The 13,744-nt window shown below is 41.1% G+C and overlaps 1 protein-coding gene across 1 annotated transcript in view; it reads left to right on the plus strand.

Annotated features, from left to right (window-relative positions):
- Window positions 1-13,744, plus strand: part of lrrk1 (leucine-rich repeat kinase 1) — a 93,585-nt gene that overhangs the window by 71,958 nt on the left and 7,883 nt on the right. The window contains exons 30-35 of the mRNA XM_087843037.1: window positions 107-301; window positions 4,713-4,864; window positions 7,008-7,125; window positions 7,540-7,656; window positions 12,736-12,933; window positions 13,036-13,250. Coding sequence (XP_087699163.1) covers window positions 107-301; window positions 4,713-4,864; window positions 7,008-7,125; window positions 7,540-7,656; window positions 12,736-12,933; window positions 13,036-13,250 — 995 coding nt within the window. The remainder of the gene's footprint in view (window positions 1-106; window positions 302-4,712; window positions 4,865-7,007; window positions 7,126-7,539; window positions 7,657-12,735; window positions 12,934-13,035; window positions 13,251-13,744) is intronic.

Genomic DNA, 13,744 nt, shown 5'->3' on the forward strand with positions numbered 1-13,744 from the left:
TTTACACACTCATCAGGAGGTCTTAATAACCTCCTCAGATGTAACTCTGACACTTGACCCTTATCAACTGACCTTAATGTTCCTTTTTTGGGAACAACTCTTAAAGGTGGACATGTTCTCCTATGGCATGGTGATGTATGAGCTCCTGTCTGGGCGGAGGCCAGCGCTGGGACACCACCAGCTCGAGATAGCAAAGAAGCTCTCAAAAGGTATCCGGCCAGTGCTGGGTAGTCCACAAGAGGTGCAGTTCTGCTGCCTGCACAACCTGATGACTGAATGCTGGGACACTAAGCCTGAGAAGGTGAGCTGTTGTTTGGCTGACACAATGAGCACATTTTTGTTGTGTGGTGTAAGGAAAGTGTACTACACTTTATTACTTGTGTCAAAGTAGTGTTGAGCTCGAGACTTCAAATTTGGAAGAAATTCTAAGAATTAGTCTAAAGAGGGGTTACCAACAATCACTGCTGAAGTCTAAAATAAAATCACGTAGTGTCTCTCGGGAACATGTAGAAAACAAGATGTTTTCCTATACTGCCCAGTTCTCACTGTTAAGCCATTGCAGTTTAATCATAAGATAAGAACAACTGCTCCAACTCACCCGGTCCATTTTCACTTTCCCATACAAAAGTGCAGGAACGTTAAAAAACCAAAAAGGACTGAACAAGCATTGTCTCAGACTTCAGATTTATAGATCATGGTCATAGTGGCAAGTGTAACTCAGTACACTTAACTGAAAATTAAATATTTCCATGGATCAATCAATCAATCAATCAAAATTTATTTATATAGCACATTTAAAAACAACAGTTTTGATCAAAGTGCTTCACAAATTAAAAAAAATAAAAAATAAAAATGAAATGAAATAAATAAAAAATAAAATAAAATAAAATAAGACAAATACAACGCAAGACGAGACAAACATAGAAACCAACCAAATGATAATCAAACTATCTTACATCAAAGCCAGAGTAAAAAGATGGGTCTTTAAATGAGATTTAAAAGACTGAACAGTTTCAGAAGAGCGAATGGCAATAGGGAGGTTGTTCCACAATCTAGGAGCTGCAATAGCAAAGGTCGCCTCTGGTTTTCAACCTAGACTTAGGTTGCATTAAGAGCATCTGGTTAGAAGATCTTAGTGCTTTTACAGGGTTATACAAATGAAGAAGATCTGTTAAATAGCTAGGGGCAGTGTTATTTAAGATTTTATAAGTGAATAAAAGAATTTTAAAATCAATGTGAAATTTCACAGGGAGCCAGTGTAACTTGGTTAAAACTGGAGTCATATGGTCATGCATTCTGGCACCCGATAAAAGACGTGCAGCAGCGTTCTGTACTAATTGCAACCGGTGAAGAGAGGAGTGGGGGAGGCCTAAATAGAGGGAGTTACAATAGTCCAGTCTACAGGTAATGAATGCATGAATAAGCTTTGAATAAGTCCTTGGGGGAGAGGAAAGGCTTAACTTTAGAAATTTGACGTAGCTGATAGAAACCGGATTTAACCACAGTAGATACTTGTTTCTCTAATTTGAAAGAGCTATCCAGGAGTACCCCGAGGTCTCTTACAACGTTGGAGAGGTAGCTAGCAAGTGGGCCAAGGGTAACAGTTAGTCGGTTCAATGGGATATGGCTGTCAAAGACAATAACCTCAGTTTTACTGTCATTCAAGATTAGAGAGTTTTGAGATAGCCAGGTTCTCACATCATGAAGACAATTAAACAATGTATGCAATGGATCTGTGACATTCAAACTCAAAGGGAAATAAATTTGAATGTCATCGGCATAACAATGGAAAGAAATATTATATCTTTGGAAAATAGATCCCAAGGGCAGCATGTACAGAGAGAATAGCATAGGGCCCAAAACAGACCCCTGGGGCACACCACAGAGAAAAGGAGCCGAGGAGGAGGAATATTGCCCCATAGTGATAGAGAGTGACCTCTCTGAAAGATAAGATTTAAACCATGATAAGGCTGTGCCCTTAAGGCCAACTACTTGCTCTAACCTTGATAATAAAATTTTATGATCTACTGTGTCAAACGCAGAAGTCAGATCCAGTAAGACTAGAACCACAGAGCAACCTGAGTCGGTGGATAAAAGGAGATCATTAAAAACTCTTAGCAAAGCTGTCTCAGTACTATGTCGAGGCTTGAAGCCCGACTGGAATTTTTCAGAAATACCATTGGAATCTAGGAAGGTCTGAAGTTGTTTACAGACCACTTTTTCCAGGATCTTTGACATAAAGGGAAGCTTAGAAATTGGTCTATAATTTGAAAGATCACTGGGGTCGAGATTAGTCTTCTTAATAACGGGTTGAACAACAGCATGCTTGAAGGCAGACAGTACACAGCCCGAAGACAATGATGCATTCAAAATTAATAAAATACAAGACCCAATAGTATTCAACGCTTCCTTAAAAATACGGGCAGGGAGAATATCATGTGGGGAATTGGAGATTGTTAAGTGGTCAATCATTTCCTTTACATCAGAAAGAGTCACAGGCTCAAACTGCTGAAAGACAGCAGAGCATTTAGAAACTGAAACTTGATGTGGAACTACCGATAAAAACGGGGCTCTTAAAATAGTGATTTTTTCAATAAAATACCTTAAAAAACTTTCACAAAGAGCCGGAGAAACTTCCTTGTGTGCTGTAGCGCGAGGATTAATCACGGAGTTAAAAATCTTAAAAAGAACGTGGGGCTTGTGACAATTGGTCGAAATAAGACCTGATAAGTAGGCAGATTTAGCAGCTTTGACGGTCTTCTGATATTTTGACAGACAATTATGGAAGATTTCCGCTGACACTACGAGCTTATCCTTTTTATACTTCCTCTCAGCACGACGACATTCGCGCCTGAGAGCACGGGTAGTTTCATTCAGCCAGGGTTGGCATGACGACTTAGTACGCTTAGTCTTATGTGGAGCCACAGTGTCCAGAATAGAAGAACATGTGGAATTAAAAAGGTTGGTAAGCTCGTCAGTCGATAAATCCACAAGACAGACGGAGTCGGGGAGCGCAGGGTTGGCGAAAAGAGTAGAGAAGTTGGTAATGGTTTCAGAATTAATCGAGCGCATCTGGCGTAATGGACCCTGGCAGTTAAGCTCCATATGTCGTAGCACAACATTAAACATAACCACGGGATGATCAGAGATCCCAGAGTCCTTGATATCCGTTATACAAATATCCAGACCGTAGGACAAAACTAGGTCAAGCGAATGACCTTTTAAATGTGTTGGTTCACTTACCCATTGCGTAAGATTAAAAGTGTCAACAAGGGAAGGAAATCCTTTGTTAGTGTGCTTGCCTCACAACAGACATGTATATTAAAATCACCAACAATTAAAACACGATCGTAGCGTAAAAACAGGCTCCCTAGTAGTTCAGAAAACTGAAAAATAAAGTCCTTAACAGATTTCGGGGGTCGATACACCACAGCACAAAGAATTGGGGGAGCACTGTTCAGTTCTACAGGCTGGACCTTGAAGCTGGTGAAAGAGACGGGTGGTAGTTCCCGGCATCGAAATTTGTCTTTAAAAATCGAAGCCAATCCTCCACCTCTGCCAGAGATCCTAGGAGAGCTAGCAAAGGCACAATCTGGGCGAAGAAGTTCTGAAAAAGCAGAAGATTCCTCAGGACGAAGCCAGGTTTCCGTCAGATAAAGAAAATCCAGCCCAGTTGAGACAAAAAGGTTGTTTAAAATAAAAGTCTTGTTTGCCAGTGATCTAACATTTAGCAAAGCCATCCGAAGTGTAGTCGGGTTGTTGTTAGTTGGAACAGATCTCAGCAGGCGAAGATTGCTGTAGTTCACACCACCTCTGGAAAGCCGCACCCAGCTCCGAACCGGTGGGCACTCGGTCGGGGAGTCTAGGTGAGCATAGTGTTCAACAGGACTTATCCAGCGATGGCAGGGCAATCTATAGCAGAAGCGGCCCCAGAGAGCATGAGAAGAAGATAGAGTGTTTACAAATACGTGGTAGCTGGTCGCATCAAGTGAGTTTAAGTAAGCCTTGAGGCGAACACGAATACCGCTCCGTTTACCCCATCGCCTATGACGTTTCCTAGGTGGAAGGGTAGCTGGGAAGCGGCGTAAATGATCAGAGATATCCGTCGAAGTTGAGAAAAAGTTCCCTGATTGCCACTTGAAACCAGGCGTTTGGTGAGTCAATGGCTGGAGATTCAGAAGAGTTTGACGATCATAGGTAAGAAGCGCAAAGGCGTCAGGATAACACAGAGAAAATAGGATAGCAGACAGTAGACAAAACTCGAGGAGACGGCTTGCCGCAAACACTGGCGCCATCTTTGGTTTCTGTTTTAAGGATAGCATAGAATGCAAATGATAAAACAATCAATCCCAATAAATATACATTATAGACCGACTCCATTATGTGAGTGTGAATAGTTTTCTCTGAGTTAGCCCTGCAACAGACTGTCCAGGGTGTACCCTGCCTCTTGGCCTAAGACAGCTGGGATAGGCTCCAGCTACTCCCCATGACCCGGAAAAGGATGAGTGGCGATGGATGGATGAAATAATGAGCACCACAAATGCATATATATCTTCAACATTTATATTTTCAATCACAACTGCCAATGTATGTGTAGTCAGTCATATTTTAAGGATAAAAAACCATAAAACATAACGTTTTTTGCACATTTTAATAAAAGTCATTGTTCTATGAATGACTTTGAGCTGCCTGTCTCTGCATTTGTGCTGCAGAGACCAGCAGCAATGCATTGTGTGAGGCAGATGAAGGAGCCGAGCTTCGCCTGCCTTAGGTATATGTTGCCCTGTGACGTCAACGCTCAGCTCTTCCTGTCCCAGCTCCAAGGATATAGTGCTGTGTTCTGGAATGAAGATAAGGAGGACAGGTTTGTGTGACCATTTCTCTTTGTACTGGGATTTATTTGCCTCACAATAATGAGCCCCACAGTACACCTACCTCCATGTTTTAGTTGTCTTCTGTAGTTCAGGTCTTTCAGTGTTGTTGAGCTGGTTTTGCATTCCTGTTTATTTAGGATTGACTTGATTATTTACTTGATTTGACCCCTCCAAAAGTTTTCTATCTCCCTGATGGGGTTGATTTGGTTTTCTCCCCAATGTCAGTCTTTTTCACTTACATCAGCATTTCTTTGGACAAGTTCCAGTGAACTACCAAATGGAAGTTCAACACTTCGAATCAATTTTGTAGTCTGTCATGAAATAACAGCTGAAAAAGCCTCATCAAACCATGAAATGGATTATTAGTCTATTGTCCAGTTACTTTAGAGCCTCTAAAAATGAAGTTTAATGTTTTACTTAAAATCTGTGCGCCAATTACACGTTTCTGGTTTGATTTAAAATGTACTGTTGTTGTGTACAAAAAACCCTTTTATTGTCCAAAAATGTATGGCGCTAACTATATTTAACACAACATATGTAACACAGCTGACTGAAATAGCTCCCTATTGAAATAGCTCCCAGATGCATGACATACAGTGGGGCAAAAAAGTATTTAGTCAGCCACCGATTGTGCAAGTTCCCCCACTTAAAATGATGACAGAGGTCAGTAATTTGCACCAGAGGTACACTTCAACTGTGAGAGACAGAATGTGAAAAAAAAATCCATGAATTCACATGGTAGGATTTGTAAAGAATTTATTCGTAAATCAGGGTGGAAAATAAGTATTTGGTCAATAACAAAAATACAACTCAATACTTTGTAACATAACCTTTGTTGGCAATAACAGAGGTCAAACGTTTACTATAGGTCTTTACCAGGTTTGCACACACAGTAGCTGGTATTTTGGCCCATTCCTCCATGCAGATCTTCTCAAGAGCAGTGATGTTTTGGGGCTGTAGTAGGTCTCGACCTCCCGTTAGCTTCGAGCTAACGGGAGGTCGAGACCTACTACAGCCGGGAGGAACACCGCTTTCCCGGCACATCGTGCCTCGACCTCCCGGTCGGCTTCGAGCCAGCGTCCGAAGAATGCGGCTAAAACGTTTGCGAGATCTCGCAAAACTTTTGCGAGATCCCGAGTTTGTTTTGTGAGATCCCGAGTTTGTTTTGCGAGATCTCGCAAAACAAACTCGGGATCTCGCAAAACTTTTGCGAGATCTCGCAAAACAAACTCGGGATCTCGCAAAACTTTTGCGAGATCTCGCAAAACAAACTCGGGATCTCGCAAAAGTTTTGCGAGATCTCGCAAAACAAACTCGGAATCTCGCAAAAGTTTTAGCCGCATTCTTCCCGTTAACTCGAAGCTAACGGGAGGTCGAGACCTACTACAGCCGGGAGGAACACCGCTTTCCCGGCACATCGTGCCTCGACCTCCCGGTCGGCTTCGAGTCAGCGTCCGAAGAATGCGGCTAAAACGTTTGCGAGATCTCGCAAAAGTTTTGCAAGATCTCGCAAAAGTTTTGCGAGATCCCGAGTTTGTTTTGCGAGATCTCGCAAAAGTCCGTCTTAATTTTTTTTTCTCCCATGTCCCCTGCGGGGCTCCATACTCACGGACTTGTGCTCTGTCACCGTCTGCTTTCTTTATTTATACAAGAGAAATGAAAACATTCGTTCAGTGACATGAGCATGTGCGTATGTGATTGTGTGTGTGTGTGTGTATGTATGTGTGTGTGTGCAAGGTCAGAACTGCTTGTTCAGCTTCTTACTATCGCTGTAGAAAGATACAAATATCAGAACACGTTTCATTAAGAACAATCAGTTCTAAACAAGGAAAAGGTCATCATGCAGTCTATAAACTGTAATAAACTAAAATTATATTTATAAAACATTAATAAACAATAGTAAAAAACATTTTTGTAATGCTTCATGCCAGTTTCTCAAGTTATCCATCACACACGTACTAAACGTGATAAATTATATTTAGCTTTAATTAACTAACCCTGTGACATCGTCTTCCAAAAAAGTGCCTCTGCTCATTACTGTATAAAAACATTACTTTACAAAATAAGCTTATTTTGTTTTAACTTCCAGCTCAGTGGTTGTAAATGTTTTCAGCAAAGAACTGTGTTGTGCAGGAACTACAGTGTGGTGAATGTTAACAAGGGTCAGGTGGAGGTGAAGAGGATGGCCTGTCCAGGCAGCAGGATTAGCTGCCACATGAAGATGGGGAACACTCTGTGGATGGCAACTGAGGTACACATCCATCACATTCAGCGTGATGCAGCTTCTTTTTACATGCAGAACATTTGGTGACTCGTTTATTTACTGATGAACAGCAATCATCCAATGTTATTTTTTACCATCTTACTTTTAAATCCAGGTATCTTCAGAATTTACCTGCTTTTGTCATTTTTTTATGTGAAAAAAGGATTTCATGAAAGCCCTTTTAGGGACACGAGGACATGAGGACAGAGAGACTGCTACAGTCTTTTATTGAGTGTCAAACCAGTGTTGGAGGGAAAGTATTGTCTAAAGGCGAAGAAAGATGCCAAACGGATTTACTTTACCAAACTGACCATCCCAGCTTTGCCGTAATGGTCCATTTGATTCACCTTTTATTGTTTATTTTATTTTAACTTGCTGAATTCTTTAATGTTTCTGTGGCAGGAACAGGAAGTGTTCATCTACAGTCTGAAGGACATGTGTCCACTCAGTCAACCCCAGAAGCAGTTCTCCTGTCCCGCCATCATCACTTGTTTGTTTCCTGTTTCAGCAAGAGAGCAGGTCAGGTCATACATCAGCATGTTTAAGCTAACATGTTTTACTCAAAGCTGTGTTATTGTGTTGCTCAGTGCTGTGGGTTTACATACGGGCTTCAGTCTGAAACATAACGTTGCTGATATGTCAGCAGGTTGTGTCTAGAGCATTTGTGTCACATGCACTTGACAGCAAAGGAAACAAGTGTTACACATATTTGGCTTTACATGGTGTCAACACACAAAGGATCGAGTTAGGATCACAGTTAGCAGCATAGCAAGTTTTATCTGCCTCTTTACACCAGGCCTTAAAATACAGTGTTTGCATAGGTAGGCTGCATTTTGAAAGAGCATTAGCAGAAGACAAAATGAGGCTTGAAGCCTAAGCAACCGTGAGCTTGTAATACAAGAGCTTTACATGCTGACCTATTGTTACCTCAAATGCGTTTGAGGAGGATGGCTTAATAACAGTAGAAATGTTGTTTTTAAACAATATTTTTATTGTTTTTGCAACAGCATACAAAGATTTGCTTTCAGAGTAATATGCGAAATGCTTTTTATATGTGGTGTTACATTTTTTTGTTTGTCTGGAATTTATTTACCATTCAGTTGTCATTGCTCAGTCATTAAAAAATAGTACATTGAGTTTGTATAGTGCCACATGACAACAACTGCAACCTCAAGGTCCTTTATATTGTAGAGTAAAGATCCTAAAATATCTGAGAAAAAACACAACAATCAGATGAGCCACTGTGAACAAGGACTTAGTGACACTGGGAAGGAAAAGCCCCTTTTTAACAGGAAGAAACTTCTGGCAGAGCCTGACTCAGGGAGAGGCAGTCTGATGAGACTATGGGGTAAATGTCATGGGGATGAGGGGGATGAGAAGAGAACAGAGGAAACAAGACAAAAGACACACATGTGACACAGAGCCAGAGTTTAGGATCATTTCTAGGAACGCCTCCAACAGTCTGTGGCTATTGCAACATAACTAACAGACAGGGCTGGATCAGGTGACCCTGAACAAACTATATGCTTTATCAAAAATGTTTCAAGCCTGGTGTTAAAAGTAGACAGGGTGTCTGTCTCCCACAGAAGGAGGGGCTGTAGGATGAAGGCTCTGTCTACCATTCAGCTTTTAGAAACTCTAGGAACCATAAGTAAGCTCTCCGTTTGAGAGTGAAGAGGTCTATCAGAACAATGTGGTACCGTTAGATCTTTAAGATATGATGGGACCTGATTACTCAAGACACTGTATGTAAGGAGAAAGATATTAAATTCAGTTCTGGATTTACCACGTGGCCAGTAAAGAGTGAAAAGCCAGTGAATAAGGAAGATGCATAGTAATCCCTATCAGTGCTATTGCTGCAGCATTCATGGTCAACTCAAGGCTTTTTAAGGAACATGACAGTAAATCACAGTAGACCAGCCTCGAAGTAGTAAATGGATGAACTTACTGTGCAGTGAAATCTTGTGGTCAGCGGTATTGAACGCTGCACTTACATTCTAACAGTCAAGCATAGAAATTAGTCTACTGGGAGAGGTCATAAAAAGGTCATCAATAACATTTGCTAGTGCTGCGATGAACTCAGAAAGGTAACAGAAGTTCTTCAAATAAACAATTTCTCTGCATAAGTTCAGTTACATGTTTTAAAATGACTTTTGGCAAAGTTGGGTATTGATCAATACAGATCATGACCACCTCCAATCTGCATACTTTTATATAGTTTTCATATTTTAACTAGCCAACACATTTTTTCTAATTAATGATCCCAATTTACACACAAATTACAGATCCTGATAAATTTTGATGGTGAGAAAGACCAGGGAAAATTTCAGGCTTTAATAATCTTTGAGATATTCAAAATAAATGATAATGTAACATTTTTACAAAATATATATCTTGAAAACTTTTTGATAAAATGTACATCGCTTGCTGTATATTTCTATCATAAATGTGTTTATGCAAATCTGAGACAATCCAGCAGATTGAATATCCCTAAAAGTAATGGTTAAATAACCAGCATCTTAAAAGCTTGTGTTGTGTAGCTCTTTAAAGAGAGATATTAAGATTGAAGGACTAGTTCATGATAGGACTTCTTTAAGCATTAGAGTAGGAATGGGGTCTAGTAGAGACATTTATGGTGTAGAGGAAGTAATTAGTGAACTCAGAAAGACTGATAGGAGAGAGTCTAAATACATCTCAGCAATTCTCTTTCAAACCTCACTTGGTATCTCACTAAGGGATGCACCCTCTGTGGTGGTAGTGTGAAGCTACACTACCACCACCTCTATCAAGACAGACAAATCACTGCAAGCACACATTTTCAGTTTCTTCATCATGAAGATTATTCGTGAACACTAATGATGCCGTAATGTAATCCATGAACGCGGGTTTTTCTGGTTTCAGGAATAACTGTTGCACTTAATATTCATAATAATTATAATAATATATAGAAGAGTTGACTGAGTAACCACGTTAATTTGACTGAGGTCGATGTGGTCACCCTGCTTTCAGCCTACCATGCTGAGCGGTTTGAGGACATGAGCCAACTGCTGGTAACTCCCAGTCTTACGGTTTGGGAGGAGATAATGCTGTTACAGAGCTTATTCTTCAGGTCTCTAGGGGCAGTACAGGGCTGTGACCATCCAGTTTCAGTGGTTATGGGTGTAATTTAGGCTGGCACTCACCCTGAAGGTTTTCACCAAGTGTATCGAAGCAATGGAAACCTCTGCGAGTGGCGAGGCTCAGAATGTTTGCATGTTTTGCAAATTTAAACAAACCACTATGCGCTGCAACAGGAACAAAGAGACCATAATTATTCTGTCACCTTTTTCACACATGCAAATGTCCAATCCAGTCAGATCACACCAAAACGGTCATTAGTCTGGCAACTCTTATGTGAGAATAGCGCATGGAATAGTCTGGCATATTCCCAATGTTCCTAATGCACAGTCAACAACAAACAAAAACAAAACATCGTATTTTCAGTTGTGAAAACGCATCTGAAACCATAGTTCAGTTTCACAAAGGGCTGATTATTGCTAGACCTTTTGAATCAAGGAATCACCTGAATAGAAGCTCTCTGACAAAGTGAAGTTGAAAGGGTTACAAAGCTTTTTCTAAGACGTTGGAACTCCAATAAACCATAGCCCCATAATCCAGATCAAGCATCAATCTCTGCCTCTCTCTGGGAATGTGTCTCTTGTTCTGTTTCCCTTCCCTCACCTTTATCCACTCATGACAGAAGGTTGCTCCTTCCGGAGTATGCTTCTGCCAGAGGTTTTTATTCCCTGTTAGATGGGAGTTTTTTTCTTCCTGTTGTCACCAAGGGTTGCCTCATAGGAGGTCATCAATTGTTGGGGTTTCGTGTCTATTATTGTATAGTCTTTACCATCTTATATGAAGTACCTTGAGGTCACAGTTGTTGTGATGTTGGTTCTATATAAAAAAAATAATTGAATAGTCTGTGGACTGATGAGACAAAAGAACCTTTTGGAAGGATTTCGTCCCATTACTATTTTATAAATGACCTGGACGGCTTGCTGTCATTGATGGACACATGAATTCTGCTCTCTACCATAAAATCCTCAAGTGTAACGTCAAGCCATGTGCTTGTGCACTGAAGGTAAAGCACTTTTGGGTTATGCACCAGGACAAAGATATGAAACAAGCAAGTCCCAAACATAAACATAAGCAAAGCCCCCCTGTAATTGCTCAAAAAAAGGCGCCACTAGTCAGTTACTGGTTCTCCGAACCACTGTTTGGAACTTAAGTAGAAACAACAATTGCGATTCCTTCCCCAATCTGAAGATGAAAAAAAGCAATACTTAATTATGAAAACAAACCCAGAACACCTCCAACATACAGATACCAAACTAGAGGGATACAAGTATGCCCTGCCCCGTCCACAATGCCTCTCACTGAAGGTAACTCTGGATTGGACTCCAGTCCCTCTCCATAAGACTGGTTTCAAAATCCAAACTGTGGGTTGACATGAGCCTGACTACAGAGAGCTAACATTCTGAGATTGGACCATCCTGGTCTCTACATCACCCAATCCATAAGCCACCAACCCCTATAGCACCTAATGCAGGTGGTAGACCAACAAGTGAGCAGGCTTATGTTCTTCTTGTGCTGTGCTGAGCTCCATGGTCTAAGGTGGAGTTGTCAGGCTCTACCGCTGCTCCATTGAAAGTGTGTTGACATACTGCATCGGTGTGTGGTTCTCCAGCTGCACCACAGCACACAGAAAGGCACTCCAGAGGGTCATCAATATGGCCCAAAAAATCATTGGACATCCTCTTCCCTCCCTGAAGGACCTGTACAGCACTCGCTGTCTCAAGAGGGCACGCAGCATCCTGCAGGACTGCACATACCCAGGACACCGGGTGTTTAAGCTGCTGCCGTCCGGCAGGAGGTTCAGGCTGCTGAGGTCCCGAACAAACAGACTCAAGGACAGCTTTTACAACAGGGCAACAGCCCTGATCAATGCAGATAGCTGACCTGACTGGCTACCTCCCTGAACTTTTTTAGGGGGGAGGTAACAATGTTTAAAACAATAACAATAATAATATTTATATTTATAACAAGGTGCAATAATAATTAATGTGCAATAATAACAGTGTGCAATACAAGTACACTTATTCTTCTTTTTTATTACTAAGTTAATATACTGTGTTGTGTTGTTTGTGTTGCGTTGTGATGTGTCGTATCATGTCGTGTTGTGTTATATGTAGTGCTGACGTAGGACAGTTTTCCAATTTCATTGTACTATTGTACTATGTATGACTGTGCAATGACAATAAAGAGATATCTTATCTTATCTTATTCTCCCTCAAGTCCTGCAGGGTTTGGAGTTAGTTACATATTTTTTTAAACCTGGTGCTTTTCTGACACAGCCCTCTTAAGGATTTGTCACTTATCCTGTTTTAAACAACTGACCTTTCATACATTAAATCACATGTGTGAACCACTACACTATATAACCACCTTGCTTTTCGCCCAACAACAAACCCCTCCACCATGGTAAGGTGGTTTACAAAGAGAGAGTGAAGAGTGAAACCAGTATTTAAATGTAAAAATATTTTTTCTCCTCCTATTAAGAGCCTGGACAAAGTGTTTGCAGGGATGTCAGACGGTCTGTTGGCGGTGTATAACGTAGTGGAGGACCTTCCACTAGAAGGAGAAACATACATCTGCTCCCACACCCTGAATAAGACGGTGTTTGGTCTGAAGGATTCAGATCCCAGGCAGAGACCTTATCCCATCAGGACCATGGCTCTGGTTGGCAGTGGATCCCAGGTGAACAGACAGTACTAACCATGTCAAAGTTATGTTTGAGTCATATAATGGCTACACATGAACTCATCAGCCCAACCATGTCTATACATTTATGTTTATCAGTTATGGTTCTCCAATGGCCCGGGCCTGCTAGTTATAGACTGTCTGAGTCTTCAGGCAGTTTACAGGCTGGAGACCTATAGCCCACCATCTACCGTCATATCTTTGGAAACCAGCTTTAGTCTATGGGGAGAAGAAGCAGTCTGGACTTTGGATGACTACACGAACACCCTCTTGCTCTACCATGCTGCCTCCTACGAGCTCTGTGCCAAGTACTGGTGAGTGAGGTTTTGGTATCAAGGCCTGTAGGGTGTACTTTTGTAGACCTGTGTCTGCAAACATGCGTCTGTGACAGATAGAGATCTTGCAGCGTAGAGAACTTGTACAATTATACTCTTACTGTTCTTATGCAACTCTGTTCAAGACTGTTCTTAGCTGTTGTTTTTATATTCAAACAGCTAATAATTGTATTTGTGTTATGTTTGTATAGTCAGTTTTTGTGTGACTGACTGTACATACAATATACCTATAGTCATGCACAGTGTTGGGGAGTAACGGAATACCGCCGTTACGTATTTAAAATACAAAATATGAGTAACTGTATTCCGTTACAGTTACCGTTTAAAAAGGTGGTGTTTAGAATACAGTTACTTTGTTGAAATAAATGGATTACACGGCGGTACTTCCCTGTTTCATATTGTGGCGGGTCAGGACTGTTTGGGTTTTGTTTGACAGCTACGTTCTGTTGTTCCAGGCGGCAGCGTTACGGTTG

The sequence above is a fragment of the Neolamprologus brichardi genome, chromosome 1, assembly GCF_056152115.1.
Source record: "Neolamprologus brichardi isolate AB-2024 chromosome 1, ASM5615211v1, whole genome shotgun sequence".
Lineage (NCBI taxonomy): Eukaryota > Metazoa > Chordata > Actinopteri > Cichliformes > Cichlidae > Neolamprologus > Neolamprologus brichardi.